A 19,459-nucleotide genomic window follows, 5' to 3' on the forward strand; every position below is an offset into this window, starting at 1 on the left:
TAGACAGTCATATCATCTGCAAATAGACATAGTTTGTGTTTTTATTTTTATTTTGACTGCATTAAGTCTTCGCTGTTATGCATGGGCCTTCTCTAGTTGCGGACAGCAGGGGTTACTGTTCATTGTGGTGCGCGGGCTTCTTGCTACAGAGGCTTCTCTTGTTGCAGACCACAAGCTCTGGGCGCACGGGCTTCAGTAGTTCTGGTGAACAGGATTTGTTGCCCCACAGCACATAGGATCTTCCTGGACCAGGGATTGAACCCACGTCCCCTGCATTGGCAGGCGGATTCTTATCCACCAGGGAAGTCCTAGAGATAGTTTTATATCTTCCATTATGGTTTGTGTGTCTCATATTAATTTTTCCTGCCATGTAGCCCTGGCTAGAACCTCAGGCACTGTGTTGAATAGGAATGGTAAAAGCAGAAATTCTTGCTCCTGATCTCAAGGGGGAAGGTTCATTCTTTCACCACTAAGTACAATGTTAACTGTAGGGTTTTTGTTGATGCTTGCTATCAAGTTGAGAGAGTTCTCCTCTGTTCCTATTTTTCTGAGAGTTTGTATCATGAATAGGTGTGGAATTTTGTGGAAAAAACTTTTGCACTGCATGATATGATTGTGTGATTTTTTTCTTTAGCCCATTAACATGATGGATTATCTTATCTTCATACAGAAATAATCTTGCATCCTTGAAGTGAAACTCTTTGGTCACGGTGTGTGATTCTCTTTATATAGTCAACTAACAATTCATTTGTTAATATTTTATTAAGCCTTTTTACATCAACATTTGTGGGGATACTGGTCTGTAGTTTCCCTTTTTTTTTTTTTTTTTTTTTTGCTGTCATTATCTGGTTTGGTGTCCAGGTAACATCAGCAATACAAAATGAATTGAGAATGTTCTCACCTCTTCTGTCTTCGGGAAGAGGTCATGCAGAATAGGTGTGATCCTTCTTTAAATGTTTGGTGGAATTTCCCAGTGAAACTATCTGGGCCTGGACATTTCTTGAGAGTTTCTTAGTTATACATTCAAAATCCTTAATAGTTACAAGGATCTTCATATAATCTATTTCATATTTGGTGAGTGTTTTTTGAGAGAATGACCCAGTTCATCTAACTTGCAAGTCTGTGAGTGTAGAATTGTTTACAGTACTCTTTGTTATCCTTTTCATGTCCTTATGATCTGTAGTGATGTGCCCTCTTGATGCCTGGTACTGGTAATTTGTCTTGTCTCTCTTTCCCCCTTTGTCAGTCTTGCTAGAAGTTCATCAATTCTATTGATATTTCCAGCTCTTTGCTTATTCGATTTGCTCTATTCTTTTTCTGTTTCAGTTTAACTGACTTCTGCTCTTATCTTTATTATTTCTTTTATTTCCCTTGGGCTTATTTTTCACATTTCCATTTATTGAAATGGGAGCATAGATGGTTGATTTGAGTCTTCCCTTCTTCACTCCTGTTTGCATTAATCTCCTCTCAACACACTTGTACTGTGTCCCCCAAATTTTGATACAATCAATTTTTAATTTTCATTCAATACACTGTATTGACCCATGGTTTATTTAGAAGAGCATTTTAGTTTTCAAGTGTTCAGAGCTTTTTCTCTTTTCTTTCCATTTTTTATTGATTAATAATTGTTGATTTACACTTTGATTCTACTGTGATCAGAGAACACACTCTACCATTTCAATTATTTTAAATGTGCTGAGATTTTTCAGTAGCCCTGTATTAAGCCCACCTTTTCCTTCTGATGTTTTGGTGCCTGTGGCCTCCCTATCACTGGGGAGACGGCCCCTTCCCGGGCTGGGGAATTCCTAAAGAGAGCAGACAACTCTTCTGTGACGTGCACTTTTCATGAGCCCACTGACCAACCCCAAACCCACTCCCACTCCTGCAACCTCCTCCCTCAGGCTGTCACTTGCCTGGCCATTGCCCCCCTGCCCTCATCACCCCAGGCTAGGCCCCAGCTGAGCCACCATAACACTTCACACTGACCCACCCTCAGCCAGGCTGTTGCCTGCCCTTCCCAGGACCACAGGCCAGGGCCTGCCTGGACTTCTCGCCAGCATTTAACAGCTATTGCTTTTTTTTTAGTAAAGTGCATTTATTTTTTATCTGATCTCCAGGATTTAAGTTTCACTTGGCTAGAAGAATAGGAAAAGTACATCATGCATCTTTCCGGAAGTGAAAATTCCCTTTTGAAACAGCAGCCGACCCGGGATCACTGAAGCCCAGGCAGCAACTGGTTCCTGGGCCTCTTTATGCTGCTCATTCCTCTCCCCTTCTGTTCTCCTGCGAGTTTTCTTCCTCAGAATTTGGGTCATTTGTCTCCCAGAGTTTCTCACAGGCTGGACTTTGCGGATTGCATATTCATGGTGGTGTACACGGTCTTCCATCCTCGTGTTTTCTACAATATAAACCAAGAGTCGACGTGACACTGGGGTTATTCCAGAATCTCTCTCACTGGGGTCTCGGTGCTCCCATATGGAGAATCCCCGAGGGCCATTTATGCCACCCCCACCCGTCCCTCAGCACCCCCCAGCCCCCACCCCCTCACCCCCCTCCACTCCTCATCCTTCCCTCAGCCCCCTCCACTCCCCATCCCTCACCCTCCACCCCCCACTCCCCATCTCCCAGGCATCATGCCAGCTCCCTCCTCCCGTCTGTCCTCCTCCACTAGTGCAGTCTTCTTCCCAAGACGCCCCCTACCCCAGGGTCACTGTGGGCTTCGTGCTCCAGGGTCCTTGCTTCTCTGCTAGGGTGGGGCTCTGTGCAGGGCAGAGCCAATCCTGTTCCCTGTGCCCCCAAGACACAGTTCTTCACAGCGCAAGCCCTGGTGCTGGGCGCCGAACACTGAGCACGAGCACCGAGCACCAAGCACTGAGCACAAGCACCAAGTACCAAGCACGAGCACTAGCATCGAGCACGAGCACTGGTGGGTGGGTGTGTGCAATCCTCTGGGGTCTTGCTCACAACCCTCTCTCCCCAGTTTGGGGACGGGGCTGTGGGAAGCTCGACCCCCGCCCTCCCAAGGGGGACCGAGGTCCCAGAGAAGACCTCCCACCCGAGGCTGCCTCAGCACCCAGGACACCTATTTGCAGACACGGCCACCCAAGACCTTTTCAGGTCACTGTCAGAGGGGACATCAGAGAAGTGACAGAACGCCTTGGAGCCATTCAGATGTCAGAGCAGAGCAGGAAACTCTCCACTGTGAGGAACTAAAGTAACAGTGAAACCAAAGCCAAGTCTTTGTAAAGATAACACTGCAGACCTCAGAGGCTCCATCATTAATCAACCTCAGAAACGTGAAGCTTCTTGTTAACCTAAATCATTTCTGGGTGTGATTTATTAGACAGACACGAAAATAATTTATTTCTAGCTTTTCTGTTATCATACTTGCATTCGGGGTTAAGGTGGTTTAAAATGCAGTTAGCACTCATCTGTAAATGACATTTCTTTGTATGTGGTTACCCTTATTCACCTCATTAGCTAAGAGATTAGTTTCTACCCAAAGCACATGACTACAACCGGAGACAGTGTTGATGTTCAGAAAGAAGAAGGCCTAAGTCAAGAATGGAATTGGTTTTTTTCTGGATGAACTTCAGCCCCAAAAGGACCCGGAATGGCCCGGATTCTGTTCTGGGGGCCGGGGGCAGGGGCACCCAGCAGTCGTCAGGAGCCAACGTCTGTGTTCAGTGCTCACACCACAGAGATGATCCTGGCCACATGCCAGGCTCCTTCTCACCAGACTCTGGGGTCTGGGGCTTTATCACATCGCGCCTTCGCCCCAGACGCCATGGTTCTGATCCAAACAGGAGGCAGACACCACTCAGGCAGAGTGGACATCACAGGGTCAGGATCCGAGTTTCTCTGAAGCACGTCTGTCAAAATAGTGCCGAGTTCAGTCACAAAACCGTGAGGACAAACTAATGTGGATCACAGACCACGGTTCCCACATCTACTGGGACAGCCTGTCCAGCCCCACAGCCTGGGAATCTGTATGTTTAACAAACTCTTGAGCTGGTTTTTATGCTTCAACCTGGTTCCAAATTCCCACAGAGCAGTCAGATCTCAGTGTCGTTCATAGCACCTGTCCCAGGGTCACTCCGGGGTCAAGTTCAGCCAGCCTAGGGTGGGGGCTCCTGCATGCCCACCTCCCCTGCACAGGGAGCCTCATGCTAGACTCACAGGCACGTGGAATTTCAGGCAGGAACGATTTCAAAAACTGTTGCATTCCATACCTCTGAGACCCTGGCACGCTGGAAATGCCATGTTCACGGCAGGATGATAAAACCTGCATCCATTCAAGGGCCTGACTCTTCCCTTTGCAGCCCCATGGACAGAACATGAGTCTGTCCTCCCAGTGGCTTCAGCGGCCAGTCCCACTTGCGGGGAGTGTCTTGGCTGTCCCGTCCCTGCCCTGGGAGGGTTCCGGTTTGGTCACTCAGCACACACCCTGCGGGCGGCCGGGCCCTCACTCTCTGCGCAGATGAAACCACACTAAAGCTGCTGAGAAGCGCTCTTGGGGACCTGCCGTCCTTCTTCATTCCTCGGAACCGGACCTCAGCCGCCCTTTCCTGCCAGCTCCTTTGCTTTGTTCTCTGACCGCTATCTGCTTTCTCCTCCCTTTCAAAGGGTTCTGCTTATCTTCCCCAACACAGGCAGGAGGTCAGGAGCCAAGTCCATCACGCGGTGACAGCCCGTCGTCCCAGTTTGCCCTGGGTCAGGGGGCTGTGGCTCTGGCAGGGCCAGACCTGGGGCCTGGTGGCAGGTGAGCTTGGGGCCTCAGTTTCAACCACAGTGGATGCCTGGACCACATCTTCACTCGAGGATGAAGGCAGATGTCTCCCGAAGCTGTCTCTTCCCCAACACTTACTCCCTCCTTTATCAAATCTAATCCCTTTAAACCCAGGGGGACTCTAATTTCTCTAGCTTCTCCTGCAAGCTGGGTGCTGGGCTGGACTAGAAATACTCTCTTGGAGTTATGTTATGAAGTAAACCTAAAGCATTGAGCACAGTTCAGGAAATCCAGCCACATGTCAGTGACTCACTCGTTCACGCTGGATTATACCCAGGGAGTCTTTCCTTTGTGTCTGGGTGTTCTGTATGTCAGTCACACAACCTAGTTAGTCGTTCAGATTCGTCACCTCTGCAACAGTCTACCTTTTCCTTTGGTAAACTGTAGGCAGGGACCATGTTGTTCCAAAGTGTAGCAACCTAATAACCTCGTGTGCAATGTCATGGAGCCTGTGAGGAAAGACGGGCGTTTCCCACCAGACGGTGATGAGACGATGACGCTCAGATCCTCCTGGCTGACCCACAGCATCTCCACTTACCACCCACCAAACAGACGGAGCATCACTAAGGAGAGGGCGTCCAAGTGCCACCACCACGGATCAAAGGCCACAAAGAAACAACGAAAGGCTGTATATTTATCTTTCCTCTTTCCCACAGCACAGTAGTCCAACCCACACATTAAATATGTGATCCACTGAAATAGCTGACCCGAGACTCCTGAGCATGCTGGATACCAGAGCATTATATGTGGGTCCTTTTTTAGACAAATAATTGTATTAAGTTCGTAAAAGATTCGATCAAATGGTGCTACTGCTTCTCCTCCACCCCTGGAACCTACATCCTCAGACCAGAGAGGAGCCCTGGGGAAACAAGTCTGATGGAGGTGGTCCCCTCCCAGCCTGTGCGGGGTCTTCAGTCCCTGGGAGCCAAGCTCAGAGGAGGCCCAGGAGAGCAGGTAGCCGAGCTCGGGGCCTGGGGGTCTCTCCTGCTGTGGCACCGCTTCCCCTGAGGCCACAGGGACTCTCTTGTTACCCTGGGAATGATGAATCTACAGCAGCAGGTACATTTTACCCTGGGGCCAGCACACTCGTGAATATGAAAACACACATGAAACAAACACTGCCTGAAATATGACTTAACTCTTATTAAGAGCACTATGTTCTGATTTTTCCTATTCTATTTCATTCCATTGTGTAAAAAAAGAAAGACATTTGTTTCCCAGCCTGTTGAGGAGCTCATCACAGCAAGGCTAGACTTAAAAAAAGATACTCTTTAGCCCTGGATCCTCCCAGTGTACCCTGGTCGAGTCCTCCTACTGCCATCTACTGGGCACTCTGGGTGTTGCAAGTGCCTTTTTCCCTGCACAGAGATTTTGCAAAAATGAGATGAAATCAAAGAACTCAATACAGCATTATGTGCTTCTTCCCCCAAAGTAGAAAGGCTCTGAAACAGTTCAAGGAGAGGTTTAGATGGGTGGCTAACGGACAAACACAGTTCTGAAAATTCTAATATCAAAGACTCCATGTCCATTTCCCAAAGAGGGCTTTCAACCAGAGAACAGATAGCCGCCTGGTGCAAGACTGACCTGGAACCAGAGGACTCCAGATAGCATTAGATTTAAACCAGAACAGTCCACACGAGCATTTCACAAAAATCTGCCAGCGTCCAGCAAACTCAATTCACACAGGTACTCTTTGCTCTGTTGCCCTTTATTGAACCTCTCTCCTTTTTTTTTTTTTTTTTAACTAAAGCAATCCATAATAAAATGTTAGTTGCTCAATTTTGTCCAACTCTTTGAGACCCCATGGACTGTAGCCTAGCAGGCTCCTCTGTCCATGGAATTTCCCAGGCAAGAATACCGCAGTGAGTTGCCATGCCCTTCTCTGGGAGTTCTTCCTGACCCAGGGATCAAACCAGGTGGCCTGCCCTGAGCCACCAGGGTGCTGTGTGTGTGCTGTGTGGTAAGTCACTTCAGTCGTGTTTGACTCTTTGCAACCCTATGGACCATAGCTGCCAGTCTCCTCTGGTCATGGGATTTCCCAGACAAGAATAGTTGCCATGCCCTCCTCCAGGGGATCTTCCCGACCCAGGGATCGAACCTGCATCTCTTAGGTCTCCCGCATTGGTAGATGTGTTCTTTACCACTAGCACCACCAGGAAAGCCAATGTATTTACTAGATCCTAACTTATAACTTATTCTAAGTTAGGAACCTCTTCAAGATGATATATAACACAATATTGTCCTAACACACCTAAAATGTACAACTCTCTTTTGTTCTTTTATGAGTTGTGCAGAGTTTCCATTTGACCAGCTCATCAGAGCTTACAGAATTTAATTTTTATATTTAATAGAAGTCAGTTTCCCCTACCAGTTTGCCTGGGGAGTTACAACTTTGTATTCATTTCTGACCAACAAAAGCTCTTGATACAAATACATCTGGAAGCATCTTTGTAATTTCTCCACAGTTTGGGCTTCCCTGGTAGCTCAGAGGATAAAGCGTCTGCCTACAACGCGGGAGACCCGGGTTCGATGCCTGGGTCAGGAAGATCCCCTGGAGAAGGAAGTGGCAACCCACTCCAGTGTTCTTGCCTGGAAAATCCCATTGACTGAGGAGCCTGGTAGGCTACAGTTCATGGAGTCGCAAAGAGTCGGACACGACTGAGTGACTGAACTGAACTGAACTGAACTGAACTTGCAAACAAGAACTACACAATGTATTTGCCAGTAGGAGCATGTGCCCATCCAGTAAGGCCAAGGAAATCAACTTGTTTCCCACTTCCTTGCAACCAACACATCCAATTATTCAAACTTCCCCAAATAGTTTATGTACGAACATAAGAATAGAGTGAGGGGGAATTCCCTTCTGGTCCAGTGACTCTGCGTTCTCACTGCCAAGGGCCTGCGTTTGATCCCTGGTCAGGGAATTAAGATCACACAAGCCATGAGGTGGGGGGCACCCCTCGCCCCCAAAAATAGTGTGAGGAAACCGGAAAGGCCTTTAACAGTTTCAGTCACAACTCATAAGTTGGAATTTTTATGACTTTAATTTGAAAGTAAAGAAAACAATTACATAGTGATATCTGAAGTCTTTTTCTGTTCTACATACTTGGAATGGAACAGTTTGTCTTTTTGCCCCAAATTATTTGACATTAACAATTTTCAGGATGCACAAGTGAAGGTGTGGGTCAATAAATATGGTGCAGAGATAAATCTTAGTGCGATGCTGTTCTCCTGGGATAATTATCCACAAAAACTGTGAAAGGATCACACCAGGGCCACTCCTGCTTTAAAATGACATTATCATATGTAAGTCATTATTAACTAATTACAGAGACTCCAGGGCTTCTTAATATCTGCCCATCTAAGGATTGAATTTTCCCTTTTTGTCAATTATTAATATGATTAATATTTCAACAGCAAAGTCAAGAAAGTGCGTGCAGGCCAATAGCGAATGGCTTATAACCAATAGCTCAGAGACACCCAGCGACCCCCAAGCTGCCAAGAGTTAAGGCAGGGTGCCCACCTCTCACAAGTCCCTTCTTGTCTGGAGCATTTCTGATATCACCTACATAGGACTTGTGAGTCAGAAATTTCACTGACACATTCTTTATGTACATTCAGAGCATCCTCCCCAGGGGAAGTTCCAGGGGCTGCCCCATCAGGCAGCTGGCAGGCAATCATTCATTACAATATGTTAAGAAATACATATTTGTCTCACACTGATTTCTTGCCCAATAGCAACTTTTTTGGTTTACTGATAGAACTGTCAAATTAAAATATCAAAGAGCTTTTCACAATAGCATTTCCCTTTAAGACCTGACAATTGCACAAAGGTTCAGCTCAATTGTGAACACCTGGGATTTGACTGCTTGCTACAAAGCACGTATGTGAAATCCTTCATCAATGCAGCTCTGACACCGTGAAGTGACAGGTGCGCACCAGTCAGTCATTAATAGTTACTCAGTAAGGAAGGGCCTGGCCATCCCTGGAAAGGGCCAGTCCTCCGTATCAACTTCATTTGAGCCCTACCCCGGAGACACCAAGCTCCTCCATCAGACTCCAAACCTATCCTCTATCATGTCGGTGCCCAGTAGACAAGGCCGGAGAGGTGCGCCCATCAGGCTGGGGAGGTTGGAGCGGAGGGCAGGGTCAGGGCAGGCAGCCTTCTCTGGGGGCTGTTATATTCAAAATGAAGACCTGAACCCAGGGTCACAGAATGAAGGCTTATTTTCAATGTCTACGTATAACACAGTAATGCTTTTAACCAAAAATAATGCAGCAACATAAGTGTACTGTTCACAGAATTACAGGATTTATAAAGAAAAAAGATTAACCCCTGGTGTGATCTACTAAGTGCATACCCATCTAAGCTCATGTCACGGTGACTTCACGTGTCCAGACCTGAGACCCTGTTCAGTCATTTCCTCCTCCCTTCTCTGCTCTGGGGGACACAGAAGTACCTCCAGGGGATTTCCTGCTCCACTGGAATCCAAGTTGGTTGGGAAGAAAGCACCCACACACAGAAAATAACAAAAGTCACAACCAACAGAAGGAAATCAAGTGCTGAGTTGTAATTAAGAGTTAAGAGCTGTAGGCATTCTAACTATAAAACCCAAAACGCAGGGTGGCTAGATATACAATTAGCCAACAACACCGTGGTCATTATGCAAATCAGGAGAATAAGTCAGGGAAAACAGGAAAGGGTGTTGAACAGCAACCTACAATCTTGCTATAGACATAAAAAGCCAGGAGAAATTTGTCAGTGGGAGAAAGCGAGTCAACTTTCAATCTGTAAGCCACCGTTACCAGCTGGCTTTCTACAAGGATGCCAGATCCTTCCTTCACTCCAATGTGAGACCCCCATAGAGTGCTGCCCCTGACCACCTGAAGGGTGGCCCCAGGTTGGGGTAGGGCAGCGAGCTCTCCCCCAGCCACCCGCCTTTGGCCTGTCATTTCCAACCTGCCGATTCAGCACATCTCTCAGATGGGCCTTCCTGGACTTCCTCTGTTTGTGAACACTCCCTCCTGGACTAAGACCTGGAGCAGGAAGGTGGGGTAGTGACCGCAGGACAAAGTCAGGTTCCCCAGGCAAGAAAGGCCCAAGCTGGCCCGTGGCGATAGGGTACAAATTTTACAAGGAAAAGTCAATACCTTTACGCCAGTGTTGGCACTCATGGGAAACTCATCTGTAAGGCCAGATCTGCCCTGTCAGGGTGAATCATCTCTGCTCAACTTAAAGACGACCCAAGTAAAGCGGTGGTGGGAGCGAGCACGCCCGCACCTCGGGGCGGCCCTCTTTGCGGGAATCCTGGAGCCAGATCCTGCCCCCAACCCCCACCCCTCATGCTGGACACAGGTCCCCAGATGCGGCCTAGTCTTGCGATTTTAATTCTCCATCCGCTCTCTCTGTGGACCTCAGACTACCCAACCACAGGGGAACAATGAACCCTGTAATCCGAGATCAGGCTTCCGGGAGAGGAGCCCGGCTTCCCAGGATCGTCTCCAGAAACCCCAGCCGCGCTCCCCTTCGCGGCGAGTGGGCAGGGCAGGGGTCTGGGGACTTCATTCGTGGCGGCCCCCCGATCCCGAGTTGGGTACCCTCCTCGCGATTTCTCGGCCGTGGGAGGCGGAGAACACCAGCAGGGCCCCGGGCACCCTCGCTGGGACGCAGGCCTGGGTGCGTCCGTAGGGTCTCCCCACCACCGCCAGCCCCGGCCCTCGGCGCATAGTTGAGGGATCGAGTCACATAGGGAATTCAAAGGAGGCGTTTGTTAAGTCTGCCTGCGAGGTTTGGGGGAGAAACAAGCAGGCACTCGGCCAGGCGCAGCGCTGCCTCTCCTCGCTCACTGCGAACCCACATTCCCGGCAGGGAAGCGGCCCGGGCACCCGCGCGCCCGCAGAGCCTGGGAGCTAACGGCCCTCCGCGCCTGAACTCTCTCTTCAACTATTTTGCATTAATTAATTAATTAAATCCGAGCTTTGACCACCAAAGCACTCTAGGACCAGTCCAGGCAGAAACCACAGTAACAGCAAAGGCACCAAATCTTTCACGTCTCCGCCCCCCCGCCCCCAGGCCACCGCCGGAGACGCCGGGAGCCCGAGCCTCACGACGCTCGGGCCGGGGAAGCGCCGTGGACCCCCCGGCGGCGCGCCCCGCCCCTCGGCGCAGGGGGCGGCCGGACGCCGAGGAGCCGCCCCCTCCGGACTTTCTCAACCGCTCCCAGGAGGAGGCGGGGTGCGGGGCGCGGTTAAAAGGCGCCGCCGGTCAGACAGGTGTCGAAGGCCCGAGCGCCCCGCGCGCCGCGCTCTCCGGACTCGGGCCGTAGCTGCGCCCCCGCCGCCCCCGCGATCCCGCGACTCCCTCGCAGCCGCCGCGCGTTCCGCTCGTGCGTCCCGCTCCCAGCGGTAAGGCCGCGCCCACTCTCGGCTGCCCCGAAAGGCAGAGGGCTGTGGGACCCCTCGGGGAGAGACCCCCGGGGCCGTCAGGGGCTGTGGGACCCCTCGGAGAGGGACCCCGGGACCGCCAGGGGCTCTGGAACCCCGCGGGGAGGGACCCGGGTCCCCAAACTGCACCCGGCGCGCACCGAGGTCCCGCGCCCGGGGCAGTGGCCACAGCGGCGCCGGGCGGGAGGCGATCGCGAACCGGTGGCCGGAGCTCCTCGGGCTGAGTCTGGTGCGCAGCGCGCGGTCGAGCGGGAGCGGGGCCGGGGGCGGACAGGTGCGCGCACTCGCCGGGAGTGTTCGCGGCTCCTCCGGGAAGGCTGGCGCGGCCGCCGGGCTCTTCATCCAGAGCCTCCTGTCGCCGGAGGTTTCGCTCAGAAAGAAAACGCGGTCTCGGGCGTGAAGCGGAAGCTCAACCTGCAGGAAGCTGACCTTCCGCGGTCGAGCGAGAGCCCAGCGGCCGGCATGGCCTCTTTCCCTCCCCGAGCTCGAGTTCCTAGTGGGGCTTCCAGGCGCAGTAGTGGGGGCAACTTTCAGGGCGCCGGTTACACACGGGGAGCAGTGCTTCGGGGTGTCCCCCGCCGGCCGGGGCCCAAGCCTCAGAGTCCTCCCGAGTCCTGAGATCTGACCCCCGCGCCCCCCATCTCTAGATGCGGTGACAGCCGCGTCCCCATCCGCCCTTTGAGTCGGGGGCAGGGTCTGTGGAGACAAGGGCCACCACCCAAAACGTGAGGGTTGAGGAATTAACGGGTGAAGGACTCCTGGTGACCTTTCTACAACCTGTGCCTCACCCAGCAGCGCCTCCCACCCCCCCCCCCCACCGAAGGTCGCCCCTTCACCCACCGGGCAGGTGGTGTGGACAGGTCAGGAAGGGCAGGGGTCAGCGCCGGGATGAATTTGAGAATGCTTTCGTCCGGCCAGGTCACCTGGCCAGACCTTCTCTCCTGTCACCCTGTCCCATGGGGGTCAAACTTTAATTAGCTTCTCTGCCTCAAGGATCTTTGGACAGGAAGCTGCCGCCCAACCAAGAGATTTTACAGAAGGACAAGGATGGAGGGTTTACTTCCCACTGTGTTTTCTCAACATCAGCCGATGGTTGACTGGTTAGAGGAGTGTGGGTCCTGGGCTGGCACCCACTCCACCCTGAGTCTTTAGTCAGTTGCACTGATACAAATCAGACGGGCTGTTTCTGAGTGTCCTATTGGCACTTGGTAATTAAGGCAGAGAAGTGGAGGGTCTGATTTCACAGGGATGGTGGTCATGCTGCCGGCCAGGATGGGCCAGCTCAGAGGGACCTAAGGCCCCCAAGGCCATCTGTGTTCAGGGTCAGGGCTGAGCCTTTTCCAGGTGATGTTTCCCTCTTTCAAGCCGAGCTGCCCAAGTGTCTCAGAGCTCATAGCTCTCCTGTCCTGACTTTCTAGTGTCTAGGCTGCCTCCTCTGAAGTGGCTATGGATGGTTTCAGCCAGGCCTGGGTGCCCCAAGCAGTGCCCCATAGGCAGCGGGGTGATCACACTACCCCCTCCTGCCCCCTGCCGCTGACCCTGGCTGCTTGGGAAGTCCAGCGGGAAACAGGACCTGACTTGCTCAGAATAAGAACACTAAGCTTTTAGGCAAGAAGAAGCACTGAGAACCAGTACGGAGAGTGTAGACACAGATTACTCATCAGATTGTGGAGGGTGGAGCCTTGTTATAAGAGGCTTGATTGAGACAGATGGGTGTGACTGCATGTAAATGAAAACAGTTCATACCCTGTGATGAGAAGGCCACCAGCTCCTGGAGCGAATGCCCGGGCTCCCCAGGTCCCCTCCAGCGGGCAGCACGTCACCCGGCAGCATCCACATTGACCCTCAATACCATGAGGATGCCTGTGACGGCCAGTCCCTGGGGATTCACTGAGTTAAGCTTTCATTTATTTTCTTAGGATGCACCTCTTTAGAAGCACTTCTAAATTAAAACCATAGCCACAATAAAAATGCACCATCTGAACAGTTTTCAAACCCAAGTACTGACTGATTGGTCAGTCCCATCAGGACAACAAGGACCCCAGCCCACACATAGGGCGCACATAGAAACCCAGGCACACACTGGCTCTTCTCTGAGGAAGGATCGTTTCTAACTAGCTCCCTTTTGTACAGGAAAAGGAAGTGAAGCCCATTGGGAAATGTTAAACATGAATTTTACCCTTGGGGACAGTCATTTCGACACTGCATCCCATGTCCGGAAAACTGAAATACTTTAAGAAAGGAGTTGCTGTGGGAAGACATGGCCTCTTGGCCTTGAAGGCGAGGTTGGCCCCGGCAGGCACGAGCCCAGAGTAATATCCAGAGCTAGAGGCCAGCAAATACTTGGGAGTGCTGAATGCCACTGGAGGGTTGGGAGACCCGAACAGGGGGTGTCAGCACACCCAGGGCCCTGGGTCAGTGGGCACGTTTGCTGGGGTGCTCCCTCCCCACCCCATGAGTTGATTGTGCTGAAGACTGGGTGCATTACTGGGGTGAGTACACCCCTCTTTACTAGAGAACAGAGAATGCGTCCACGATGGTCTGTCTGCTGCCCAGCAAACCCCATGACAAGCCTGGTTGCTCTTGTTTTCCCTTGTTGAGTGAGGCTGTGTAAGAACTGGCCCTTTGAGATGGCTGGTGCTCATGGGCTAGGCCCCCTGAGCCTCCCCAAGCCGGTCCCACACGCTCACCCCGTGTCACGCTGTATCACTCTGTCTTTTCCAGCACTAGCCACCCAAACGAGACAATGGACTGGAGCGCACTGCAGACGATCCTGGGGGGTGTGAACAAGCACTCTACCAGCATCGGCAAGATCTGGCTGACCGTCCTCTTCATCTTCCGAATCATGATCTTGGTGGTGGCCGCCAAGGAGGTGTGGGGAGATGAGCAGGCCGACTTCATATGCAACACCCTGCAGCCTGGCTGCAAGAACGTGTGCTACGACCACTACTTCCCCATCTCGCACATCCGGCTCTGGGCGCTGCAGCTCATCTTCGTGTCCACGCCCGCCCTGCTGGTGGCCATGCACGTGGCCTACTATAGGCACGAGAAGAAGCGCAAGTTCATCAGGGGAGAGATAAAGACCGAGTTCAAGGATATCGAAGAGATCAAGAAGCAGAAGGTCCGGATCGAGGGGTCTCTGTGGTGGACCTACACGGGCAGCATCTTCTTCCGAGTCATCTTCGAGGCTGCCTTCATGTACGTCTTCTACGTGATGTATGATGGCTTCGCCATGCAGCGCCTAGTGAAGTGCAATGCCTGGCCCTGCCCCAACACGGTGGACTGCTTCGTGTCCAGGCCCACGGAGAAGACCGTCTTCACGGTCTTCATGATCGCAGTGTCTGGAATTTGCATCCTGCTCAATGTCACTGAGCTGTGTTACTTACTGATTCGATTTTGTTCCGGAAAGTCCAAAAAACCAGTGTAACTATAGCGGTTGCCAGGTTTAGATAAAAGAGGAGTGCGATCTGTGCTCAGCCCAGAGGCACAGTCAGCCAGCCCCCCCGCCCCGGGTACAGCTCGAATTCAGGACCACCTTTGACCCCCTCCCCGGTAGATCGCACATGCAACCCCAGACGCCTCTAGAGGCTGTGCCCCCCACCCCACCCGTGCAAGTGTCCCATTGAAGGCAGACTCAGAGCCTCTGCCACTTTTCTCTGAAATCGGTCCTTGTGGGGCCGAGCTGGCCCGGGTGGCCATGCCTATTTAGACAAAGGACATGGCGTTTGTCTCCGTTTCTTTGAGGAAAGGAGAGAAACGCCAGGGCCTGAAAAGCCCAGGGTCTGGTTGACCCACTTAGGGCTGTCTTTGCCATTTCCCCTGCATTAAAGGTGAACACAGAGAATCTTGGTTCTTTTATTTGCTTTGACATTTCAGTCTTCAACAGTGGACGCGCTCCCTAATGCTTCAAACTCTGTTACACGTTTTTTAAGTGAAAATTTAAAATATGACGTGTTCTTTTGATCTGCAAGGAACCATTCATTATAGGTTCCTCTTATTTCAAAGGCTCAGATTATGATATGTAAACGGGGTATAATTAGATGCTCTTGTTGAATTTAACTATGGCCTTTCAGGTGTGAGTGTTTTGCACTGCCCCCAAGAGGCTGTCTGTTGTGTGACGTGTGGTGTGTGCTACAGGGACGCATTTTAGCTTCCCTCAGTGAAACAAACTAGCAGCCCTTGGTGATGGCTTCTAATAGCAGACTGCCTCGTTTCAAAAGCTTAGATGTGATTTTGCATGAGGAATACAGACTTTATATACCATGAGTTACTACCAATGGTGGGATGGTTCAGGACACCCTGAGCTTCCTTGATGGTGCCTTTTCCACTCCCACGGGAAGAATGCTGACTTACAGAGATTGCTTGGGATTATTTTATTGCCACAGTATGATTTAATGGTGCAGAAGAAAATGGCAAATTGAGGGGGATGGGGCAGTAAATGTTTCTAAAAAAGAGGTGTAAAAACTAGACTCTCAATTCCGACAATTAAAAATGAGTTTCATCTTCTTCAAAGGTTTGTTCACTTCCCTTTTCAGCATCCAGGCTTTTAGAGAGAAAATAGATTTAATAGACTTTTTTTAAAAAGTAGAAACAAGGGTTTAGATAACTATTTAGCAGTTCTATAAGACAGACAGAATCCTAATATTTTCATGATGCTTGACATGGTTTTAAAAAAATGGCACTCAGTGTACGTCAATGAGAGTAAATACTTTTCTGTTGCCAAGAATAGCTTTATAAAAACATTTTATAATAATACATAATAGTTTTAATTACATACTTGTAATTAAAATAATTTAGTAACATCTCATATATCATTTAAATATTAAAATATAATTGATTCACATAATGGTTATTTAAAATCTATTACAGAATGTGTGCTAAGTAGCTTCAGTCACATCCAACTCTTTGCGACCCCATGGACTGTAGCCCTCCAAGATCCTCTGTCCATGGGATTCTCTAGGCAAGAACACTGGAGTGGGTTGCCATGCCCTCCTCCAGGGATCTTCCCGACCCAGGGATGTGCAACCTGAATCTGATGTCTCCTGTATTGGCAGGCAAGTTCTTTACCACTAGCACCACCTGGGAAGCCCTTTTAATAGAATAGAATAGTAGCTTTTAATTTCATCTATAGCTGGTTTTGTAAAAATTTGTGAAAATTTCATAACACTAAATGGGTAAGTTACCACTGTGCCTGTCTGAGACTCTGGGATCCTTCCGCCCCAGTTACGGAAAAGCCTGTGTCACCAGAAGGACAGTCAGGAAAGGAAAAAAAAGGGTTATTCCTGTCCCGTGCTCACCACTAGCGGGTTCCTGAGAAACACGCACAGTATAGGTGTGGACAGGCTTTGCCATTTGGAGGACGCTAAGCTGGGGTCATGTGACCAGGTTGGCTCCTAGAAGAATCATTCAAAGATGTTAAAATGTTATTCACAGTCAAAGTTGGCTGAGGCATGAGAAAAATTCAATCAGGTGTCTTTTCTATGGGGTTTTCTATGGGATTTCATGTCCATTTGTGTGCAACCAAACTGGTCTTATCACCTGTCTTCTGTTCCGGGAGCACCTTCTAGTCCGTGAATGTGGCCTGCTGCCCAGCGCACTCCTAGGATGCCAGAAACACCCAAGGTGGTCGGAGACCTCATCCAGGGACCTGAAAGCACTTTACACATTGGTAATTACAAGTGTGTTTATGGGGAACCATACGCTCCTTTGTTGTTGTTTAGTCTCTAAGTCATGTCCAACTCTTTGTGACCCCCTAGAATGTAGCCTGCCAGGCTCCTCTGTCCATGAGATTCTGCAGGCAAGAAGACTGGAGTGGGTGGCCATTTCCTTCTCCTGGGGATCTTCCCAACCCAGGGATTGAATCCACATTTCCTGCCCATTACCAGGCAGATTCTTTACCACTGAGCCACCTGGGAAGCCCATACAGTTTGTAGATGGCTTTAGAAGGACAGAAAGCAGTCACCTTTCCTCCAGATGATAGAGAAGGGATAAGAAATGGTCCCTGGCCACCTTCCAGGCTGCTCTCACACAGCCTGTGACAGGAACACGTGACTTTTTAAATAGATGCACTCACAAGCTATGAAGATTATGACTCTTGGGTATTAAAAGACTGGGTCAAAATAATTACAGACGACTACTGACCGCTTTTAAGAATTTACAGACAGGTTTGGCCACATGCCTGAAAGTTAGAGCTTGAACTCTAAAAACGATCATCCTAATATATATCTCAAGCCACTCATTTATAATTTGTTGTAGGTGTAAAAAAGCTCTCCTTTTGTGTTATTTGTGAAGAGTCCACCCCAGTTCCCCATGTCAGGTTGGCCACACTAAGCCCCTAAGAGGCAGTGGGAACAGTCCAGCTGCTAAGGCTTTCTTGTTTGGGGTTTATTAGGACACCTCGACTCTTCCATGCATGGGCAGCTGTGGGCAGGTAAATCTGGGTTGAATCAGGAAGACGAAGGTGGGAATCTGGGGGTGACCAGGGCCTTAGCGGTCCCTCACGCTGTCCCTGACCTTGGGGAAGGGCCTGGGGAGAGGCAGGGCACTGAGGGGTCTGTCGTGGGTACAGGGAGCCCACTCACTTGTCAGACCTGGTTCCTCATCTTAAAGCTCTGGCTGAACAGTACCCGAGGGCCACAGAAACCCAAGAAGATAATTTACATCAAAGTGTCCACGCAGCAAAGTGCTAAGTGATATACACTTGTCTCTGTTTTCCACCAGGTGGATCCCAGGCTGTGGGGTGGATGGATGGGGTTCTAGAAGGAGTGACCCTCCCAAAGCTTGGGGAAAGCGCCCGTTTACTCAAAGTCTGAAATAAGTACAATTTTGGGGGGGGCAGGGGGTGGAGTGGCTGAGACCACCAAGAAGGGGAGGAGAGGCTCTGTTACCCTGCACCTGGAGAAAAATCTTGAAAGAAAAAAGCTTTTTTTTTTCCATTTATTTTTATTAGTTGGAGGCTAATTACTTTACAATATTGTAGTGGTTTTTGCCATACCCTGACATGAATCAGCCACGGATTTACATGTATTCCCCATCCTGATCCCCCCTCCCACCTCCCTCCCCACCCCATCCCTCTGGGTCTTCTCAGTGCAGCAGCCCCAAGCACTTGTCTCATGCATCCAACCTGGGCTGGCGATCTGTTTCACCCTTGATAATATACATGTTTCGATGCTGTTCTCTCAAAACATCCCACCCTCGCCTTTTCCCACAGAGTCCAAAAGTCTGTTCTGTACATCTGTGTCTCTTTTTCTGTTTTGCACATAGGGTTATCGTTACCATCTTTCTAAATTCCATATATATGCGATAGTATACTGTATTGGTCTTTATCTTTCTGGCTTACTTCACTCTGTATAATGGGCTTCGGTTTTGATTCACATTGTTAGGGTCACTTCACACCTCCTTCTGAGTTACCAAGTCCTCCAGAGCTGCCCAGCATTGCCCCGGGGGTGGCCACGCCTCCTCCGTGTGGGGGGCGCAGCTCAGGGCAGGAGCACGGTGTGGGGTGGGAATTCTGGAGCTGGGGGTTACTTCCGGAAGCTGACAGCCCTTTCATCCCACACCGGCAGGGCTGAGGGGCCCCCTCTGGTGACACCGCCTTCCATTCCTGCCAGTCACTAATTATTTATTTACTCAGCCAAGATTTACAGAGTGCCCACTGAGCACCAGGAACTGTTGGGCAACAGGACTGGGAGCAAACAAAATACCAACAAATACCTGAATATGAGTGCAGTGGAGAGGAATAAACGGGAAAGAGGCGGTGCCAGGGCCAGATGGTATGGCGTGGCCAAGGGGAGGCCTCTGGGCTGGGGTGACGCCTCCCCCAGGACTTCTGCTTCCAGCATCTGTCCTGCCCTCTGCTGGACCCAGAGGAGTCTGTCTGCCTCTCAGGAACCTCCCATCACCAAGAACATGTCCAAGTTCAACCCTAACTTCATTCTCCAGCCACACGGGTCGGCATTTCCATTAGCAGACTCTGACTTGTTTATTCATCACGATGAAGCAGCTCCTGTGTCCAGATCCACCAGGTCCAGGCAGAGAAGGAACAAGACAGGCCTCACCCTGACCTCTGCCGTGGAGCCCCGGTTAGTCCCTGACCGGGTCCAGCAGCAGGGGCTCCTCCCGGTCCTCTGAGCACAGACAGCCTGGCCACAGACAGACGCAGCCTGTGGCTAAAGCGGTGGGATCTTGAGTTTGCTTTTTAACAGCTGCCCCATCTTTCCTCATGAT

At 50.5% G+C, this 19,459-nt stretch overlaps 1 protein-coding gene across 1 annotated transcript; it reads left to right on the forward strand.

The window, feature by feature from the left end:
- The first annotated feature begins 11,011 nt into the window (after positions 1 to 11,011).
- GJB2 (gap junction protein beta 2) lies at positions 11,012 to 18,072 on the forward strand. The gene is made up of 2 exons (XM_065902146.1): positions 11,012 to 11,194; positions 13,958 to 18,072. Exon 2 carries the CDS (start codon positions 13,980 to 13,982, stop codon positions 14,658 to 14,660), a length of 681 nt encoding a protein of 226 aa, XP_065758218.1. The 5' UTR covers positions 11,012 to 11,194; positions 13,958 to 13,979; the 3' UTR covers positions 14,661 to 18,072.
- Positions 18,073 to 19,459: the final 1,387 nt, after the last annotated feature.

The sequence above is a fragment of the Muntiacus reevesi genome, chromosome 11 (assembly GCF_963930625.1).
Source record: "Muntiacus reevesi chromosome 11, mMunRee1.1, whole genome shotgun sequence".
Classification (NCBI taxonomy): Eukaryota; Metazoa; Chordata; class Mammalia; order Artiodactyla; family Cervidae; genus Muntiacus; species Muntiacus reevesi.